Here is a 20485-nt window from a genome sequence, read left to right as displayed (position 1 = left end):
AGCTTCACAGTTTGCACTAGATTGTGTTGGTCAGTCATATTAAATCCTAATAAAATGTATGGAAGTTTATGGTTATAAAATAAAATGTGAAAAAGACTAAAAGATGCATATATATCTGCAAGGCAAATGCACAAAGTAAGTGCTTTTAAAGCTTTTCTAAAATCTCATGGGTGGTACTGCCTAAAAAAACATGAAGAACATAATTTAAAGGCAATGGGTAGTCTTTACTGTCAGGGAGAAAAAGATTTATTCAGATACAGATGTTTTCAATTCACTTGATTTGCGTTGATCCAGTGAGAACAGCACGGCAACTAAAGTGTTTTAGAACTTCAAGTATAACACAGGCACATTTAAAACATTTTTTTATCAGTCTGGTTATGTTCAAGAAACGCTATTAACACCATCAGAAGTGTGGAACTTCGTAACTATTTTTAAACATTTCTTTTAGCTTCTTTACTTCCAGTGTAAGTGCAATACATTATATATAAAACACAAGTGCAATAAATAAAGCTTCTAGAAAAACATGGAGCGGTCATTGCTGAACAGATTGCACAGTCTCTCCCTGAGAATCCCTCCTCTCGTTCTCCATGTATGCCTGCACGGACCTCCACAGGGCCCGGATGTTCCCCTCACCGAAGCCTGTCGCCCCTCTGCGCTCTATCAGCTCCAGGAAGAAAGTGTCCTCAGCAAAGAGGGGCTTTGTAAACACCTGGAGGAGATATCTGAAAACATAACCGCAGGGTCAACATAAGGAACCGAGTTTAATGACTGAATACAACATTTAATATGACTCTTTCTACTAATCAGCATCAAACAGAAAAATAAACAACATATTTTACTGTAGATTTACAGTTCCAGTAAGGGGTTTACATAAAGTCATCTACATGAATGTAGAAGAGTTGTATTTATTTTGAATATAATAATTTTGGCATTTACTGATGCATTTCATCAGTTTTTGTTTTCCGGGATCTAATCACTATACAACAAAGACCTTCACAGAATTTTATAAAACAAGAATTGGATGCACATGTTTGAGTTTATTTTGGGTTTTTTCCAAAATACACTAGCTTTACAAACATTCTCTCTAATATTGGGATAAATGTCCCTTAGCAAGCTGCGGAGAAAGCACACATTTCATGTAGCCATCAACAAGCTTCTGGCATAATTCTAGCTGGATTTTTCAGCTGTTTTGTTTTGTATTGTAAATGGTAAAGCTCATTTAACTTGGTTGTTTTAAATGGGGGTCATTCCAGAAGCTCAATGTTAGCTATCTTCATCCATTTCAAAACCAGCTTCAATCTCAGATTAAAGAAAATTGGTCAGGATGTTAATGAACAACCAAGCATCCGCCAGAGCTAAATGCCTGTCGTAAACTGAAAGATGTCTGAACACCAGTGCCACTGTCCACAGGAAAGCCAGTTTAACAACATCAAGATCTGAGAAGGTATCACCAAGAAACTCCAGCTCCAAAAAAGATACCTTTAAGCTTGATTGAAATATGCAGCTGACCCCACAGACAAGCCAAATGCCATCTAGAGAAAAACATTATCATCAGGAGAGACAAAAATTAAGCGGTTTTGCCAGGATGTATCTTTAAAGGAATCAAGGTGAGGGTTTCAAACCTTACAAAACAGCTGTTAAGCATGGTGGTAGTAGCATCATGCTGAGGGTCCGTTTTACAAGTGACACAAACATTGTGGATGGAATAATGTAGAACGAGAACAACCTCCAAATTCTTTACCTTCAAATCAACAGCTAGTTGGCTGAAACTGGTTCCAACAGGACGAAGATCCTAAACACACCTCAGATCCATAAATCAGGCTAGTTTTCTTCTGGGATGGCCCCCACCTAAACTGTAAAACTCAACTCTTAAAAGTCAAGTCCATGCCAGGAAACCAACTAATATAAATTAACTAAATTTCTGCAAAGAAGATTGGTCAAATATGTATTCAAGAAGCTTGTTGAATGCTACAGAAAGTGTGTGATTTCTCTGTAGTTTGTTAAGGGACATTTATGTAAATATTAGTGAGGTATATCTGAATATTTCAGCCTGTATGTATCATTTTGAATGTGTGTGGAATGGAGAATATCCTCATTAAAATTCAGGCTTGTTCTCCCATTTTTTGCTTTACAATAAATTTAGGTTTCATTGAGAAATCATCCCACCCTTAAAAAAAAAGAATCCATAGAGACATCATTTAGAGCTCAGAATAAAAGTAAACAGGTTGATGTCTATCCCCAATAACACAGCTGTGGATGACCTAGTAAAGGTTTTATCTTTTTTTTTTAAATACCGTATGAGAATAAACAGGGAGGCTGCAGGTTCTCGATTATGTCCCACCTTCTGTTTTCACTGCATTCTTTCTGAGATGATGGATCCTGCTGCAGGTCTGTGTCCATAAGAATGCCGTGCTCTGAAAGCATCTGGGGATCGTGTCCTGCCTCCTCTATTTCCCGCCGTTTCCCAACCTGCCAGAGCACAGGCCAAGTGTTAAATTAAAAAAAACAAATGGTTTGCGAATACCTGCCCCAGAGGCCCACTTCGAATTTAGATTTTAGTGACAAAGATAGTAATGCTCACAGAGAGCGATGTGGAAATTATGATGGTGGAAAAAATGTGAAGAGTGAAGAAAGGGTGTAAATAATAAACAATATTGTTACTGCCATAAACAACAACATATTACAAATGCAGGTTTCTCCTTTTTTTTGCAGGACTAATATCATTGTAGCAAAAGATTCTGTCAATAATTGTATCTGCACAATAGTTCTCTTAACTTTTTATGGACTATATGAGCTCCTTTTTTGCTTTGAAAGCTGATTCTACACCGGATAACTGATTGTTTCCTTTGGTTTATTAACATATCTAAATGTACTACTTAGATTTCGGGAGAGGATAATATTTTTGAACTGGATTCTGTCTTTTACCTGAAGTATATACAATGATAGCATATTTTAGGTTTTAAAATAAACTAAATTATATTAAGTCCTTTATTTAAAACAAGAATGTCCCCACTTAGATACAGGATCTCCTCTGACAGGGAGGCCTAATCATATGCTGGTGAGAATATTTGTTTTTCTCTGAAAAATTGACCAAGGTAAGGCATCGCCTACAGTATAAGTGTAAAATTTTTAATAGAGTCTTTGTTTTTAACATTTTCCCCAGTGTTGTTTTAATGCACAAAGAGTGGCTCTGTCCTTGCCCTGTGGGGTGTTGTCCTGGCTTTAAAGAGACTGAAGTGGGTTGTGTGAGGAAATCTACACAGAGGAACTAGAAATTCAGAAGTAAAACCTGGTCTGATTCTATTTTCTATTGGGAAAAAAAGGTAGTATTGGTTACTGACCTGATGGACTGAGTAAATATTTATTTGTCTCTTATTGCAAATAAGGTGTGTAACTATGAGTAATGCAAACCTCTGTGTAATAGGCAGGAGGAGGGGAGAAAAAATGAACTCCAGCTTTAGCCATTGTGTGTGCAGCAGAGACAATGTTTTTGGTGTACAGTGCGACGTGCTGGATGCCCGCCGCTCTGTGCTGCTCCAAGAAGGTGTCCACCTGGTTACGTCCTAAAATATAAAGTAGGGATACTGTGATGCCATTAACTATAGAATAATCTGAAATATTACTCTGGATCTTTTTACCTTGATGAGGAAGTGATTCTGCGATGACAAATTTGCAGTCAGGCTCTTTCTTGTCCGTAAAGGGAAGAGTGATGCCGGCTTTGCTGCACTTCCAGTACTGCATGGCAGTGAGTCGAAGTCCAACTCCTTCCTGATTTACTACAAAACCTTCATCCACATCTTCATCACTAAAAACAACAAAAAAAGACTATTCACCTTGGGATATATGACTTTATAAATGCTTCTTCTGATAAGCATTATATGAAAAATACCTGTAATGTGTATTGTAGGTGGGATTAATTTATTTATTGTTGTCTGAAAGCCCAGTTGTAACACTGGGGAGACGTTTTGGTAGATCAAAACAAAGCAGAGTGTAATTTTGAAGAGGAAGAAAAATCAACCACTGTGTTCTTGCATTTCCATTCAGACCCCTTTTCTCTAACACCCCTAAATAAAATACTGTGCAACTAGTGGCCTTTAGAAGTCACCATAATATGAATTCTATAATTCAACGGAACAACCATACAAAGCTATTGCTTACATAAGGGTGGCAAGAATAAAGCTGTTGTTGAGAGCTATAAGATGTCCTACTAAAGTTTGCCACGAGACATAAACAGGGCCCACCACCATGTGGAAGAGGGTGCGCTGCTCAGATGAGACCAAAACTGACCTTTTTGGCCTACATACAATGTGCTATAAGGCAAAACTAACACCATGACCACATAATCCCCATGGAGAACTATTGTGGTGGCAGCATTATGCTGTGGAGATGTTCTTCTTCAGCTGGGACAATAAAGCTGGTGATCCCGCCTTGAGTTTTATACTGAAAATAATCCTTTTAGCAATAAAAAAGCAGATGACTGATTTAAAATGAAATAATTATTGCAGTTTAATGATTTTGACATTAAAAGAGGAAGAAGTTAAATACTTTGTCATCTTTGACTTTCAGCAAAAAGATCCAAATAGTGAGAAATTTCACTAGAGGAAAGATGGATCCTAGACATACAGCAAAAGCTACAATGGTTTACATCAAAGCATATTCATATGTTAGAATGGTGCAGTCAAAGTCAACACCTAAATCCAGTTGTGTATCTGTGGCAAGATTTGGAGATTCATATATAGATAGACATATATAAGACATATTACTATGTGCTACTGTGTGTTTGTCTATCAGATAAAACCCCTAAAAATAAACTTGTTTGTAGTTGTGATGTGATAAAATGTTAAACCTTCCAAGAAATATTAATACTTTTGTAAAGTGTTGTGCCTTCTCTTTGGAAGAATAATCTTAAAATCCAAATAGTTGACTTGCAGATGGGAAGAAAGTTTCCCGGTTTCTGAAATGTTCTAATTGTTTAGGAACACTTAAATTATGATAACTGTAATAGGTGTCTAAAAGTACCTTTTTCAACAGATTTTTTTTTTTTTAAATACCAACCAAAACGCAGCAATATCCGCCTCTTGCCAGTAGATGGCACTAAAGTTCGCAATACAGGGCTGATCAAAAAATAAAACAACTCTATTCAAAACTCATTAGAACAGTGATCAACACAAAAAGGAGACACATTTATTTATTTTTTTTACAAACTTAACTTAGTTCTTTTGTAATAATCTAAGCTATGGAGAACTTGAAATGTCAAATTTAGTTTCCAGTGAGACAAATGTGATTCTCCAATCTTAAAATCTGATTTGCTGAGTAGGGACCAGGTTAGTGGTGAATGCTGAGCTCTAAGTGCATCCTCTGCATAAAAACAACAAAATAGCATTGATGATGGTGCTGTCAACATTACTGATGACCAACATGAATAGGAGTGGCCCTAAGACAGACGCCAGAGGGACAGCATAAGTTACAGTGAATGGATTGGAGGTTAAAAAAACATCTGCTCACTGTGCTCTGTGAGTAAGACAATTATCAAACTATTCAATGATCTGAGGGCCCAATACTAATTACTTTATTTTAACAATAAGTGATTTACGTTGTCTTTTTAATAAGTCCGTGAAAAGAGGTGCAAAATGTAAATATAAATATAGCTGAATGCAGTCGTCACTCGGAATGTTGATTTGAATATGTACAATTTCCATTCTGGGTAATAAGGAAGAATAATAAGAATGAGGAATGACATTTTTACTATAGAGTCGTTTGATTATATATTACAACAGCCTGCCATATAGGGATACGTCAATTTAGGCGTTTCTTACCTATCAATGAAAAATCTTTGAAAGCCAAAAAGCTTCTCATACCACCTCATGACCTGTTGGGTTGACTTCCTGGGACTGGCATAAGTGATGTGATCAAAATGGGTAACTGGACAAGACAAGTTCTCCTTTTCCAAGCTCCAGTCCTTTTCAGTGACATTAAACCCAGGCAAAAAGGTCCCTCTATATTTTGTCTTGTCAATCAATGTATGGCACACATTTCCCACGATCGATTTAACCACGGAATAAGTGACGAGACCATTCTCGTCCTCAAGTGTAGTGGGAGGCACAAGGAAGTTGCAGCCCAGATGACGGAGCACCTTGAACGACCTTTCCACATCCTCCACCTCGAAACACACGTTACTAACAGAGTCCACCGGGTGGTGCAGGTGGACATCGTACAGACACGATGGATTACTCCGCTTGTGGTTCTCAAAGTTGACCCGGTGAGCATCAGCGGAGTGATTATCGTTCCCTCCAAGCTGCAGCCATTCATTCAAACCCGCACTGCCCTGAATGGGTCGCTCATTAACAACGAAGACAGCCGCTCCATTCCGGAAGGCCACCTGCTTGGACCTGTCAGTCAGTCTGGTAGCAAACAAATTAAACTTGTATTTGGAGACAAGGTCGTAGACTAATTTCTGCCCATTAGAAACATGGAGCGAAACGTGGTGTAACCGGCGCAAGGGGACTGCCATGTTTTCCCGTGCAACGAGGTGCGCCCCATTTGTCAACCGGGAAGGAAAGTGGTGCGCCGGGTAGGCGTGGTTTGCACAGCATTTGAAACGACGCGTTGTCCAAAGTAGACTTAGAATTTATTGTCATTCATTTGCACATTAACAATGTACATTTGAGCGAGATTTCGTTGCAAGGCTCCGAATAAAAACAGAAAACAAGTAAAAGCAAGACAATATAACTCTTAAGTATATGCAATATAAAAACAAAGTATACCACGAGTGGCCCGTTATTATTATCCACCATGTATAACAGGGTGAATAATAATAATACTAATCTAAAATAACAACATATTGAACCAAAAAATTAAAGGGTTTCACATCCAGCTTTTAAATAATATAATTTGACAAAACCAACGTTTAACCAAATAGTGCTTAGTTGTTATAATTAAAACTTGATTAAATTCAGTAGTTTGGTATATTTTCAGAGGTCAATTATGTTACGTTTAGGTGCATTTTAAAGACATCTTATTTTGAGTTACAGCTATTATAAATTGTTGGCTTAATTACACCATTACTACCAATAAAATGTACATATATTTTCAAATTCAATTCAAAAATAGTTAAAATAATTTAAATCAAAAGGATTTATTAATATGAGTGGAAAATAAACATTAGTGTTTCTTTTATTCTCAGCATCCTTGTATTGCTTTCCAATATAAACTTTCCACTGACCAAACTGCTCCAGAGAAGAACTTCCTGGAGCAGTTTTTTCAGTTTTACCAGGAAACAAACCCAGAAGAGTACAGTGGGTGAACAGTCGTGTTCTTTGTTTCTGATTTGATAAAATCCAGATTTCCAGTTGCTAGATTGAGGCATTTGTATGCTTCTATACAAAGGGAAAATAATGCTTTGTGGCCTTGAAAATTGTCATTTTAGGAACATTAAGAATTGCATGCATAGATTAAATATTTTCTTTATAGGCACAGACCCAAAGTAAAACTCCCTAAGGCAAATTACAAATTTACCACGCAGTCTGTGTATATTATTTATATATTTTATGCAGTCTATATGGTTCATCGAGGTTATGATTCAACATTCACGTCTTCTACCGTTTACTACTAACACACACACAAAAAAAAAACTAACCTAGACATGGGCTTTGTTTGAAAATATCTCGCTTATAGTTAAATAATAATGAAATTCTATCTTTTCACAATCACACAGCCCAATGTACTAGTGGTCATCCGTGATGAAGGAAAATGAGTCTCATTAAATTATTAGGGGGGCATATATCATTTTTATTGTAAATCTTTTTAACTGTAATAACTATTTTTCACAGTTTTGTTTAACACAAACTTTAAATTTGCACTTGTTTTACAACTGCTCCATCAAAATTCCTAAATCTCTTGGGAAGTATTGTGGGTATCAAGCAATATAAACCTACCTTGATTTATAGGACACAAGATAATGCGTCGTTTCTACTTGGCAACAAAATCAATGTGGTATCTAACTCTTATGTCTATGTCTATGGCCCTGGGGTTTAATAACATACATATTTCATTTTGCCCTCTATTTAGAGGAAAGCCTCCCCCGCCTTGTCATAACTATCTCCCAAGCCTTTCACCGGCTAACTGCTAAGGAATGTGCCCACGTTTTGACAGAAGGCGTGTTCATTAAAAACGTATTTAAATACTCAATGATGCAAGATGATGTTTTGAACACAAAAGGTATTGAGAAAGAAACATGAAAAAAGGCGTTCTTCAACTTGTCTATAATAACATAAATCTATCTATCTATCTATCTATCTATCTATCTATCTATCTATCTATCTATCTATCTATCTATCTATCTATCTATCTATCTATCTATCTATCTATCTATCTATCTATCTATCTATCTATCTATCTATCTATCTATCTATCTATCTATCTATCTATCTATCTATCTATCTATCTATCTATCTATCTATCTATCATCATCTATGCCTATCAGAGATAGATAGATATATACGTAAATTGTGGGAAAAGCCTTTTCAAAATAAATATAAGCAAATAAAGCTATTGTATAACATAATAAAAATGCTTAACAATATGAAATGTTCATGCGGTCTCGAAAATTCCGGCGTTTCATGAAGGCATCACAGCACTTTCCCTTTATCCAATCACGGAAAGCTCAGCCAGATGATTGGTGACGACGCCAGGCTTGCGTTTATTTTGGCTGTGCTTTTCATTTGTCTTGCTGTCGCCGCCATTAAACTAGACGGGGTCAGTTGTAAACCATGGAGAGCTGCGACTTTATACTCTAACTCACAGACTTCGGAGGACTTGTCTTTGTTGTGCGAGGTGTCGTGTTCGTAAAGGTGAACATGTGAGAGACAGAAGGAGTCGACATTTTTCGGACAGGGAAAGGTTTGATTGAGCAGGAGGAGGGGGGAACTGGACGAAGAGGAGGAGGAGGTGGTGGAGGGGGTAAAGCAAGACGGGAAGGATTTGGTGTTTTTGAGAGGCCAACACAGGCACTAAACGGTAAGATATGATATATTTACTTACCTTATTAGGTAACGTTTTATATGGTTTCGCCCTAGCAGATGGCCGTCGGTGGTTTGTCGCTATGTTAGCTAACGTCCATATGCTATGAAGTTAGCTTGCCAGCTAGCAAGCTTACGCTGAAGACTGAAAGATCCCAACAAAGAATCCACACTGTTATACAGACTCAATACTGCCTCTAATAATGTACAACTGCTATGCTGTTTCAGCCATGGTAAACTTACAAGCTGCCACTTTCTTAGTTAAAATGAACAGAGTACAAAGCATTTAAAGGGTTCATAAAAACATTTATCAGGTTGAAAATCCCATACTCGATTTAACACTTTGCTCAGTTGGTTTTAGATAGTTTGTTATCGCTTTAAGTGCAATCACTACCTGTAAATATTGATTATATTCTTTTAGGAAACTAATATTTTTGTATATTTAGTGAATTTTGACTCTGCATGGCCGGGATGCAAACCCTTAAAAGTATACAGACATAAGAAACAACTCTTCTTACTAATGCTGTTGCAAAACAAGGGTCCAAAATATTGATTGCTACAGTTTTACAGCATTTTATGTTTTTCTTTCTGATACACAGACTTAAGCAAAAGTAGAAACTAAAGGTCCATTAGATTTAGTAGTAGTTTTCATGTATTTATTGGACAGATTATCCCTATTTTCCATTCTTCTCTTTATAGGCTAGCGAACTGATATTAGCTGGTTAGACATGTTATCTGGTTGGGTAGCCAGCATGCAGTCAACAGACATGACGCCTGTAGCTTGCTTTTTGTAGTTTTAAAATGGTGTTGCCACAAAAGTCATGCAAAATATACCATGATTTCCTGTGCGTGTTGTTTTTTTTGTTTTTTTTTTATGTCCAAAAATATTTATAAAGAGTCATGTTTTGTCTTTCTTGTGAGGAAAAGGGGTAGTGGCCTTTCTTCAGCCAGCTGACCTGCAGTTTGCAGCAACATGGCCTTTGGAAACTGTAGCTTTTTAAAAACCTTTAACCTAATTCTTACGGTTATTATTTTACCATTAATATAAAGAAAAATTAGCACAGTTCTAGTTTCTCCAGCTCATACAGATCAACTATGTGCAAACCAATGTAGCGAATTTTACTCAAAACATATTTTCTTGGTGGACAAGCAATGATCGTGACAGTGCCCCATGTCCAGGAATATTGGGTAAGGCAATAACAAAAGAAATAATTTGGACACGATGGGCTATGTTTTGAGGAAAATAAAAATGCAATCCAAGGACTAAATCCATACTTGAGCAAAAGCGGTCAGAATTCTGAATGATCAGGCTATCAAGCTATTTATACGTTAATATGGCGAGCTACTTGGGTGCTTCCAGCGAAAATGTATTTTCCAAAAAATCATAGTGAAAACAATACTTGTGTGGAGTCTTTCTGATTTGAATAAAACCTCAGATTATAATTTTAATTGTTTCTTTTATACCAGAATTGGAACTCTGAAAGCCAATGTTTTTTTTTTTTTTTATTACCCTTTTTTTATACTTTTCTGGCTGTATCTAAAATATAATGGACATTTCAGAGGAAGTTTTCAAAAAGTCTTAAAAGATTTTTCTTTTTGTTTCATGTGTAGCTGGATTTTACCCACCAGAAAAAAAGCAACCCACAATGACGGAACAAAGAGTGAAGTGGGCCTGTGACTACTGCACCTATGAGAACTGGCTTTCTGCAGTCAAGTGTACAATGTGCCGGGCACCAAGGTTGACGGGTCCCATTATCACAGAGGAGCCTTATAGAAACCCCCCTGAACTTGACCCCAGTCCAGAATGGGATCCTTCTAGAACTGAGAGTGGGAGCAGCCTTCTGATCTGCCCAGACTCTAGTGCCAGACCTAGAGTCAGGACATCCTGTGTGGCTGAGCTTGCCAATAAGTGGTCCTGTCAGATGTGCACCTATCTGAACTGGCCACGTGCCCTTCGTTGCACACAGTGCCTGTGTCAGCGTCCCAGGACCAGCAGCCCTACAGAGTCCCCTCAGACTTCAGGCACCAACGCAGGCTGCCGCCCCACTGTCCACTCTCCCGTGGATACGTGTGAGGAGTATAACGACAGGAACAGACTCAACACCCATCAGCAACAGTGGACATGTATAACTTGCACTTACCAGAACTTGCCCAGAACTACAAAGTGTGTGATGTGTGACCTCCCCAAACCTAACAACCAGGAAGCAATAGGGGTCCCAGAGCCTGCAGAGTCCTCTCCCTTGATCATAGAGCAGGACATGGCGAGGTGGAGGGGCAGCTGCAGTGGCAGCCAGGTCCAAAGGAGATCACCTCCTATGGCTAAGAGGGAGGACTTCCAGAGGATAGAACTCGCAGCTGGAGCCATGAGCACAGAGGAGCATGAGGTTAACTTCAAGAAGCTGAAGCAGATCAGAAACCGGATGAGGAAAACTGACTGGCTCTTTCTTAGTGCGTGTGCAGGTAAGTTTTTACTCTTCTTATCGCACTTTTGGTTCAGATATTTTTTTAGGGGATTTTTGTTTTTACATTTTTGTTTATTTGTTTTATGTTTACTTTTAGTTTATTGAAAACAGTGGATTTATGATAGAAAAATGTCTACCTTTTGAATTTACAGTGCATTGTGGTGCCTATAGTGATGTGTTTGGTATCATTGTTCTGTGTCCAAATTTCAAACTTTTAACCCAAACTAACACCCTCAGATGAAACTACACGTGGCCCCGTCCAGAAACGTTTGGAGCCTTTTAACCGCATGGCGAGAATATGTATGTTCGAGAGAGTCCCCTTTGATGGTTTCAGTTACAAGAACACTGTTCCAACAGAATGGTGGTGGCAGCATCATGCTGTTGGACTTTTTGGTTGCCAGTGGCACAGGTGCAAAGTGTAAATCAGATGAATAGTGAAGCAGTTCTTTCTTCCAATTCTTGAACTTCATGTCAACTTGACAGCTAGATGATTGAAACGTTTTTAGATTTAGTGAAGATGCGTGTTGTATCATTATTCAACCCAGAAAAAAAGAACATATCAAATTTAACATTAAATGCACAGAATTTGTAGACGATGTGAACTTATAACTGTAGCAAAATATGGGCATGGCAAACCCTGTGGTTTTACGTCAAGGTCCAGCTCGAGAGAGAGACCCAAATACATTTTTTGAATAGTAAAGATGTTGAAGTAAAAAAGAAAAACTAGTTGAAATTTGGCCCAACCTATCCTTAAGGGCCAGTGTGTTCTCAATGTGCCACTGAGTGCATCTTTGAGAAACTCGGAGGATCTGTGTTTCCCACCAGCTGGGAAACACTCAGCCGTCTGGGCAGAGCAGTGAGAGGGGAGTCTGTGACCGGAGTCTCTCCTGGCTGTGAGTCAACACACCCTGTAAACAGTGGTGCTTATGTCTTGAGTGTGGACCTCCTGGAGACAAAAATAGCCTCGACAAAACACAAGAAACTGTTGACAAAAAAAAACCAAAAAACTGAAGGCCAAGTAACACATGATCAGCTGTGCACTCTTGGCCTTTTTACCGATTGCTTCTCCCAGCTCGCTGTTAAGGAGTAGTAATAATTACAGGCACGTTGTGAGTGCTACTTATTGTTGGATTGTTGCACATATACAGAGGCAGCTAACTCGTTTGCTAGTTCTCTTTGTACTGTTTTTCAGCAGGAAGTGTCTGAAGCGGCACCGTTTGACCAAGACACAAAGCACTTCCTTTGGTCTCAGAACTCTGTCTCACTTCACTATGTTGTTTCCTCATATTTCTGCTGTATTAGACCTCTGAAGTTGAGCCAGAGTCACATAATCCCAGTGATTCAAGCTTCCCATCAAAGGGAACCAGATTGTGTTTATTGTAGTGCTGTTGTTTTGGTTCAAAGAAACCGTAAATGTTAATGTTTGCCATTGCAGCTAGCATAACTCCTCAAAAAATTGTTAAATTGCCAGTTTGCTGTAATTCATGATCATGGGGTGTAAAGTTTATATAATTAAAGGATGAGAAGTCTGGATGATCTTTGTTTTGCCTTCAAGCGCATAGAATAATCCTTTGGTTCTTGGGTTTTTATCTGATTTCAGGCAGAAATCTATCCAAAATGGCTGGATGGGTTTACAGAAATTGTATTGATATAAACTGCATTTGGCTGCAATTTCTAAGTTTTACACCATATTAACGATTGATCGCATTTCCTGTTCAATGCACTTTTGTAATCCAGCTGTGGCTCTGCTGAGAACCTTGTCTGACTTGGTGTTAACCTTCAAGGTGTCTTTTGGTGCAGATATTGTCTCTCATTTATGAAACAAATGGACGTGCAACGAGAAGCCGTTGAATAGAATCAGCTAGTTTTCACTCGGCCCCGACTGGTTGGTCGAAAACTAAAAAGTTAGATTTTTTTCCGATCGGTGAATGTAAACACTACCAGGTTGCACTGACTGCAACACTCTTAAATTTTGACCCTGTTACTGATTGATGAAGAGAAATGTTAGCCATTTTCAGTATCGCTGGTATCAATATTTGTATTCTACCACATGGCAACATATCTGGAATTTCTTCACGATGCAAGAGAGAGCAAGACTTTCAGCAGATGACAGGAAGGCTGAATGTAGTATAGCAAAATTGCTCTGTTTTGTCCTTTGGAGCTTTTAGCCCATTATTTTTTATTATTATCATTATGTTATTTAATCATCTTTTATTATCCATTTTGCAAATTTACAACTTTCATTCATATAAAGAACTTACATTACGTTAATCAGTTTAAAGGGAAAAAACTTATCTAATGTTTTACAGGTTCGGTAACAGCTTTGGTGCTGTTACAGAATGTGCCAGCCAGAATCATTTAGTGTCTAGTTATAGATGTGTGTTTGCAAAATGAGAAGGGATGGCTCTCAGGTTAAATTAATTCACAGCAGCCATCCTGTTTCCTGGCAGAAAGGACCTCCTCACAAGAGTTAGCTTGTTTCGATTTGCCAGCACCTCTGTGCTCTGTGTGTCATCTAGCTGTTGCACTTTTCACTCGTCACAGATTAACTACAGGGTCTAAAATTAGGTGGGGGCCGTGAATCTGCATAGGCTGGCCTCTGCCTGGCATGGGCAGAGGGCCATCTAATGGCGCTACATTGCTTAACCGGTTCAGCCTGACAGTGTGAAAGCTGTTCTTGCGCTAAGATAGCGGGAAGATACATTTTCAGGTCATCAGAACTGTTAACTGACATCAAGAGTTAAATATTTGAGTCCATTTTACCTTCATTTGACAGTTTTAAATTGCTAATGTAGCCATAAACTGTTTTTCCAGACTGGAATTGGTTTTGAGTGGAAACGGCAGGAGGTACTGGCACACGATGCCATTACTGTAATTCTGTCATTGAATGTGACATACTGCCAGTTACACACAGTCTTCTATTAGCAATGATACTGAGTGGAAGCTGATCCAATTAAAAAAGTTAATGGGTTTTCTCACCTCTATGCAGAGATATTGGCAAAGATGTATCACTCAATTGGCCCAAAATCAGAAATGATAGCTTCTGATTGGTGATTGTTTGGTCAAATACAAAAATGGTTTTTTTTTTTTTTTTTTATGTCAGTTATATACATTCCAATTAAAACCTCCATGATTTTCAGTCTGTAAACAGATTGACCAACCGCATGTACCTTGATGTACTTTTTTGAGGTTAATATAAACCATATAAATTTAGGATTGGGAAATATGTGTTGATACTCGAGTTGGGGACATTTTTGTAATTCCCTCATTTTCTTGCAGCACAAAAAATTGGTCAAACATAGGCTTTTCCTGGCTGTTATTTCACCTGCTGATCACTGATGAAAGCTGATCAATGAAAAATTGCCTGATTCTGATTCACTTTTGACAGCAAAAAGACTTAAAAAATCTTTTTATTTGATCTAGGCTGGCTATCGTTGGTTTTGATTATCTGTAAGCCAAAATTATCAATATTACAAGAAATAAAGGGTTGATGTATTTCACTGTGTATTAAAGCTATACAATGAATTTTACTTTATGAAATGAGTGGGAAAAAATTATAATTTTAATTTAAATGTACCTCTATGTCCCCTGAATCCTTAATTTGAGTTTTAAACTCAAAAGTACTTTAAACCATCAACCAACGCATCAGTCAGCTAACTGTTGGTTAATGTGTTTATAGACTAAAAATTTAAGGAGCTCTTAGTTTTGATGCATTTATTTAATAGTGGGAAAATAACCAGATTTTTCAGTAAACAGCAATCATTGCTAGTCAACTGGCCATTGTCTGATATTTAGGTCCCTGGTGGAGTGATTAGTGTATCTTTTGTCAAAATCAGAATCAGCTTGTTAGACATCAAAGATGGCAGGAAATCTCTATCTGCTAAGAAATGCCTATTTGGTGCATATCTGGTTATGAGTCTGTGTAATTCTGCTGGAAGGGTGTTTACTACTTTTATAACCTTGCTATTTTCCTACGTCTGGTACAGGTGTCGTAGAAGGAGACCTGGCTGCAGTGGAAGCCTACAAGTCGTCAGGCGGTGATATCGCTCGGCAGCTCACTGCTGACGAGGTGCAGCTGCTTAACCGGTCCTCAGCTTTTGATGTGGGCTTCACCCTGGTCCACTTGTCCATTCGCTTTCAGAGGCAGGACATGCTAGCTATCCTGTTGACAGAGGTAAGCATTTAGACCCGAGACTTTGTCAGCTTCAGTGCATGGACAGTGGCCATGTTTTTATGAGGAAGTTTCAGCACAGACATCCTTTTGTTAAACCATTTTTACATATATTTTGGCTGACAAAACCAGCAAAATGACATAACGGTTAAAGTTTTCTGTTCAATACAATATAATTTATTTGAGGTTTAACCTGCAGATTCAGATTCCAGTAATTGGAACAAACGTTGGTTGTAAAATCTTTTAGAGATTATTCATTTAAACTTGAAACAAATTCATACTTTGCATTTCCAGACTGAAAAAGGTTTTTAACAGGCAGGGCTGGAAGAATATGGTTATTTGTAAAGATATAGCTACTGATCATTGGTTTTAGGAAGAATCTGTCAACTTTGATCTCTGGCTGATTGATTGTATCACAATAAATAGCAATATTGCTAAGATGCCCTTTTTTGTATTGAACACAGTGCCCTACGCAAGTATTCATACCCATAAAATCTATACATGATTGTGCCACATTACAACCAGATATATTCCATACACACACATGTTTAAAAGCTGATTATACTCTAATTTAAGTTTTACAATTGTTGTTTTCGATCATGTTGGTGCACAGGTGTCAAACTTCAGACACTTTTGGCGTCCTGCAACTATTAGGTGCGTCTTTGCCTAATCACACCTGAATCAAATAATGGGGGCATTAGCAGGACTTTGAAGAACCTGACTGATGCTGAGGAGGTAATTTAGCCATCAGCTGTGTTGGGCCAGGTAACATGTTCCAGTACCAAAGAAAACTTACCCATCAGTCCTCAATGACTATAGACCTGTTGCCCTGACATCCCAAATTATGAAGGTCCTAGAGGTCCTGTTGGCCCACCTGAGTAAGCAAGCAGTAAACCATCAGGATCCCCTTCAGTTTGCTTATTGCTGTGGAGTTGATGATGCCATCATACACCTGCTTCAACAAACCCACTGTCATCTGGACAAAGCCAGTAGCACTGAGAGGATCATGTTCTTTGATTTCTCCAGTGCATTTAATACAATCCAACCTGATTTGCTTTGTCAGAAACTCCAGAAGACTCAGGTGGAGGCCTCAACAATCTCCTGGATCAAAGACTACCTGACAAACAGACCACAGTTTATGAGACTGAAGGGTTGTGAGTCTAACCAGATAGTCAGCAGCACAGGAGCACCACAGGGGACTGTACTCTCACCATTCCTTTTCACTCTGTACACCTCAGACTTCCAGTACAAGACAGACTCCTGTCATCTGCAGAAATACTCGGATGATTCTGCAGTCGTAGGGTGGATCAGAGATGGACAAGAAGCTGAGTACAGGAAGGTGGTGGACCGCTTTGTGGCATGGTGTGGAAACAATCATCTCATTTTGAACGTGACCAAAACAAAGGAAATGATTGTAGATTTTAAGAGAAACAGGAATAAGTCAAAAACTATTTCCATCATGGGAGAAGAAGTGGAGGTGGTGGAGGAGTATAAATACCTCGGTGTTCACCTGGACAACAGACTAGAGTGGAGAAGCAACTGTGAAGCCATCTACAAGAAGGGACAGAGCAGACTGTATGTCTTGAGGAAGCTTAGGTCCTTTGGTGTTTGCAGCAAGATGCTGCCTATCTTCTATAAGTCTGTTGTGGAGAGTGTGATCTCTTCTGCCATCATCTGCTGGGGAAGCAGCATCAGAGCCAGGGACTTAAAAAAACTCAACAAGCTGATAAAGAAGCCTGGCTCTGTTCTGGGGACTCCTCTGGAACCTCTGGAGATCATTGTGGAAAGAAGGATTCTTCATAAAATGAAGGACATTATGGAGAACCCTGAGCATCCTCTTCATGAGACTGTCCTACAACAACAGAGTCTTCAGTCAGAGGCTTCTTCAGATCTGCTGTAAGACGGAGCGCTACAGGAGATCCTTCCTGCCCACAGCCATCAGCATCTACAATGGCTCTTTGAAGAAACCTTCATAATATGAGCTACAACAACATTTAATTTCCCTTTGGGATTAATAAAGTATTTTTGAATTTGAATTGAATTGAATGTAGAAGTTGTAGCAACTGGCCCTTGAAGAGTTGAGTTCTTCATTGTGTGGTTTCGTTTTTTATTTATGCTCAACATGTTGACAGTCTTTTTGGTTTTAAAGCCAAGAGGCCCCATTTAGCTCTCCAAGAGCCCACTGGGAAGCACTGAATTATTACTTGCTTTTTCCCATAGTTTACCATGCAAATAGGATGTTTATGTCTACAGTGGAAGTGCTCTTTGAGGGTTACATGGAGGATTAACCTGGCTTCAGACACTTCTTTATAATGGACATGTTTATAAAGAGTTGTCATGGTCTATAACCAGACTAAGCAATGATAATGGAAAACATAGAGGGTCAAATGGTTAAACAAGGCCTTCAGCAAGAGTAAGATGAGCTCAGCTGGCAATTATTTGTTTTATTTTCGTGTAATTTATCCTGTTGTCACGCTGTTAAGGTGTCTGGATGTTTGCCACAAATTATGTGTTGCATCTACAGAATGTGAATATCACAGAATATGAGTGGTGCAACATTTAGGTTGTTTAAAAATCCTTTGCACCAAATAAAAACTATGTGCTGGAATAATGAATACATGAACATGCTTTCTGAGTGCAAGCATGGATATTCAGATTGATTGTTTTTTGTTTTGTTTCTACTGTCCAGGGTTAAGCTCTGTAGTGCTCCGTCACTACCGTGCTCTGTACATAATATTTATCTGAGGGTTATTAAACTAAACTATTGCTCTATTCTTTTATAATTTATCTTGGATTAATGTTCATGCTGAATCAATGTGATTCAAGTTCAAATAGGTTCATTTGATTAAAGCGTTTCTTTATCTGGAGAAGCTGCAGTTTAGTAGTTGTAACAGCCTCTCCTCCAAAAATAAAACTGGAAATGATGAGTCTGTTGACTGGTATCGGATGATTTTGACCTTGATTCGCTCTGGCTGGCAAAAATCTAATTTGTTTCCGATCACTGAGAACACCAAGCGTAAGAGCTACCATGTCATGCCGTCGGGAAAATTCTTTTGTGTCGATGTTGTTAGGGAGAGAAAAACAATCAAAGTTAACTATTTACAGTATCAGTGGGGTGTTTTTAAATGATGTCATAGCCAGCACAGAGATTTAAGAAACTATTGGATGGTTGGACGGATGTCGAAACATGTCTACGTTTCATTCGGGACGCAGGAGAGCAAGACTTTTAGCTGAAAACAGAAAGGCTGAACAAAGTAAATTAAAGTTGCTCCTTTGTCTTTTTAAGCTATTATGCTGGATTTTACTAATAGTGGCAGTCTTCTGGATTTTTCAAGAGTTCAGGAAAGGATCCACTTTCTCTAGGTACTACACACAGACTGCTGTTTTAGTCATTAGCCACATTAACTATGCTAATTGCTCATATAGGATGCTAAAGCAAGTTTAAAATGTGAACTCTTTAATTATTTTGTCATTGTTTAAAAAAACAATAAAACCCAGGTTTTACATCAACTGGTTCCTCTCATACACAATGGGACCTAAACTGTATGGAAGCAAATCGTTACCATATTTCAAATGAAAAAGCATTTTCAGAAATGCTTTTTCATTTTAAGAATGTGGCTGCATTGTTTGACTCATAAATGAAATTAGTTATCAATAATCCTATTTGCATTTTAATTTTCTTCTTCAAGACTGCTCATTCTTTCACTTAATTAAAATGAAAAAGACATTTGAGATTTATTTTTCAAAATGTACCCCAGCAAATAGATACCAAAATTAAATTTGAAATGTAAAATTTGAAAATGAAAAAGCATTTTCGGAAATGCTTTTTCATTTTAAGAATGTGGCTGCATTATTTGACCCATAAATAAAATTAGTAATCAATCATCCTATTTGCATTTGCATTTTCTTCTTCACGACTGCACATTTTATGCCATAATTAAAAAGAAAACAAAGCAGACATTGCTTTTTCGTTTTCGTGGTCTGCCCGCAAAGTACTGCCCAGAACTCGAAAACGAAAAAGCATTCCGAGCTGCGGGCGCAGCAGAGTGACGTCAGCAGCCGCTCTTCCTCAGCTCCCTGCTGGCCGAGCTACCCATCTTGTTCAGTAGGGGGCGCTGTGCACGTCTGCATTGCATTACATTGCAAACATGCTGAGAAATTGATTGAATTGCAGCAGGGCCGAGCTCAATTTGTGGCAGTGGCAGGCAGAACTGGTAGTTCCGGTGGCAGACTGTGGCAGCCTCATGGCCTGGGACATCCAGCGTGTTTTTAAGCATTTATTTATATTTTTCTGTGAGTGACAATTCAGAATAGCCGCTCGTGGTCTATAATAAACCGGCTGTTTGTGCAATAAATCTTCGTCATCCTTTCAACACGTCACACATAGACATAGTGCTATTTATTTTCCATGTCAAGTGAATACAATCACCTTATGTTATGGGTCTAAAGCTGTTTATTAAATAATAATCAATAATGAAATCATTATTTAAAGGTAACAGGCTATAACAACAATGACATCCCATTTGCCAATAATCAGCATCAGCTTCCACAAAAACAGCGGCAACCGCATTGGCAAGCTTTTACGGCCGGTCTGGCACCTTCTGGCATCCTCGCGGAATCCCGTGCCATCTTGCGGCAGACTGTGGCAGCTTCGGTGGCAGGCTGTGGCAGTTCCAATGGCAGCTTTGGTGGCAGGCTGTGGCGAAACTGCCACAGTCTGCCACCGGAACTACCAGTTCTGCCTGCCACTGCCACAAATTGAGCTCGGCCCTGCTGCAATTCAATCAATTTCTCGGCACGTTTGCAATGTAATGCAATGCAGACGTGCACAGCGC

General features: G+C 38.6%; 2 protein-coding genes across 3 annotated transcripts in view; one reads left to right on the top strand and one right to left on the bottom strand.

Moving 5' to 3' along the window:
- Positions 1–228: 228 nt before the first annotated feature.
- On the bottom strand, positions 229–6559 carry hpdl (4-hydroxyphenylpyruvate dioxygenase-like). Of its 2 annotated transcripts, none has more exons than XM_047376486.1 (5): positions 5817–6559; positions 3639–3805; positions 3412–3563; positions 2295–2469; positions 229–722 (listed from the first exon to the last, which is right to left on the bottom strand). In XM_047376486.1, the coding sequence occupies exons 1-5, from the start codon at positions 6509–6511 to the stop codon at positions 661–663; spliced, it is 1251 nt and encodes a 416-aa protein (XP_047232442.1). In that variant the 5' UTR covers positions 6512–6559; the 3' UTR covers positions 229–660. The 2 variants fall into 2 exon arrangements, with proteins under 2 accessions (XP_047232442.1, XP_047232441.1); XM_047376485.1 differs by having other exon boundaries at positions 2342–2469; positions 5817–6558.
- Positions 6560–8668: 2109 nt separating this feature from the next.
- The window catches only part of zranb1a (zinc finger, RAN-binding domain containing 1a), a 30159-nt gene continuing 18342 nt past the window's right edge, over positions 8669–20485 (top strand). Inside the window, exons 1-3 of the mRNA XM_047377334.1 lie at positions 8669–9015; positions 10629–11477; positions 15466–15653. Coding sequence (XP_047233290.1) covers positions 10664–11477; positions 15466–15653 — 1002 coding nt within the window. The 5' untranslated portion in view covers positions 8669–9015; positions 10629–10663. The remainder of the gene's footprint in view (positions 9016–10628; positions 11478–15465; positions 15654–20485) is intronic.

Source organism: Girardinichthys multiradiatus, chromosome 10 (assembly GCF_021462225.1).
Source record: "Girardinichthys multiradiatus isolate DD_20200921_A chromosome 10, DD_fGirMul_XY1, whole genome shotgun sequence".
Lineage (NCBI taxonomy): Eukaryota > Metazoa > Chordata > Actinopteri > Cyprinodontiformes > Goodeidae > Girardinichthys > Girardinichthys multiradiatus.
The sequence above is the reverse complement of the archived record's forward strand: the minus strand, read 5'-3'. Positions and strand labels throughout refer to the sequence as shown.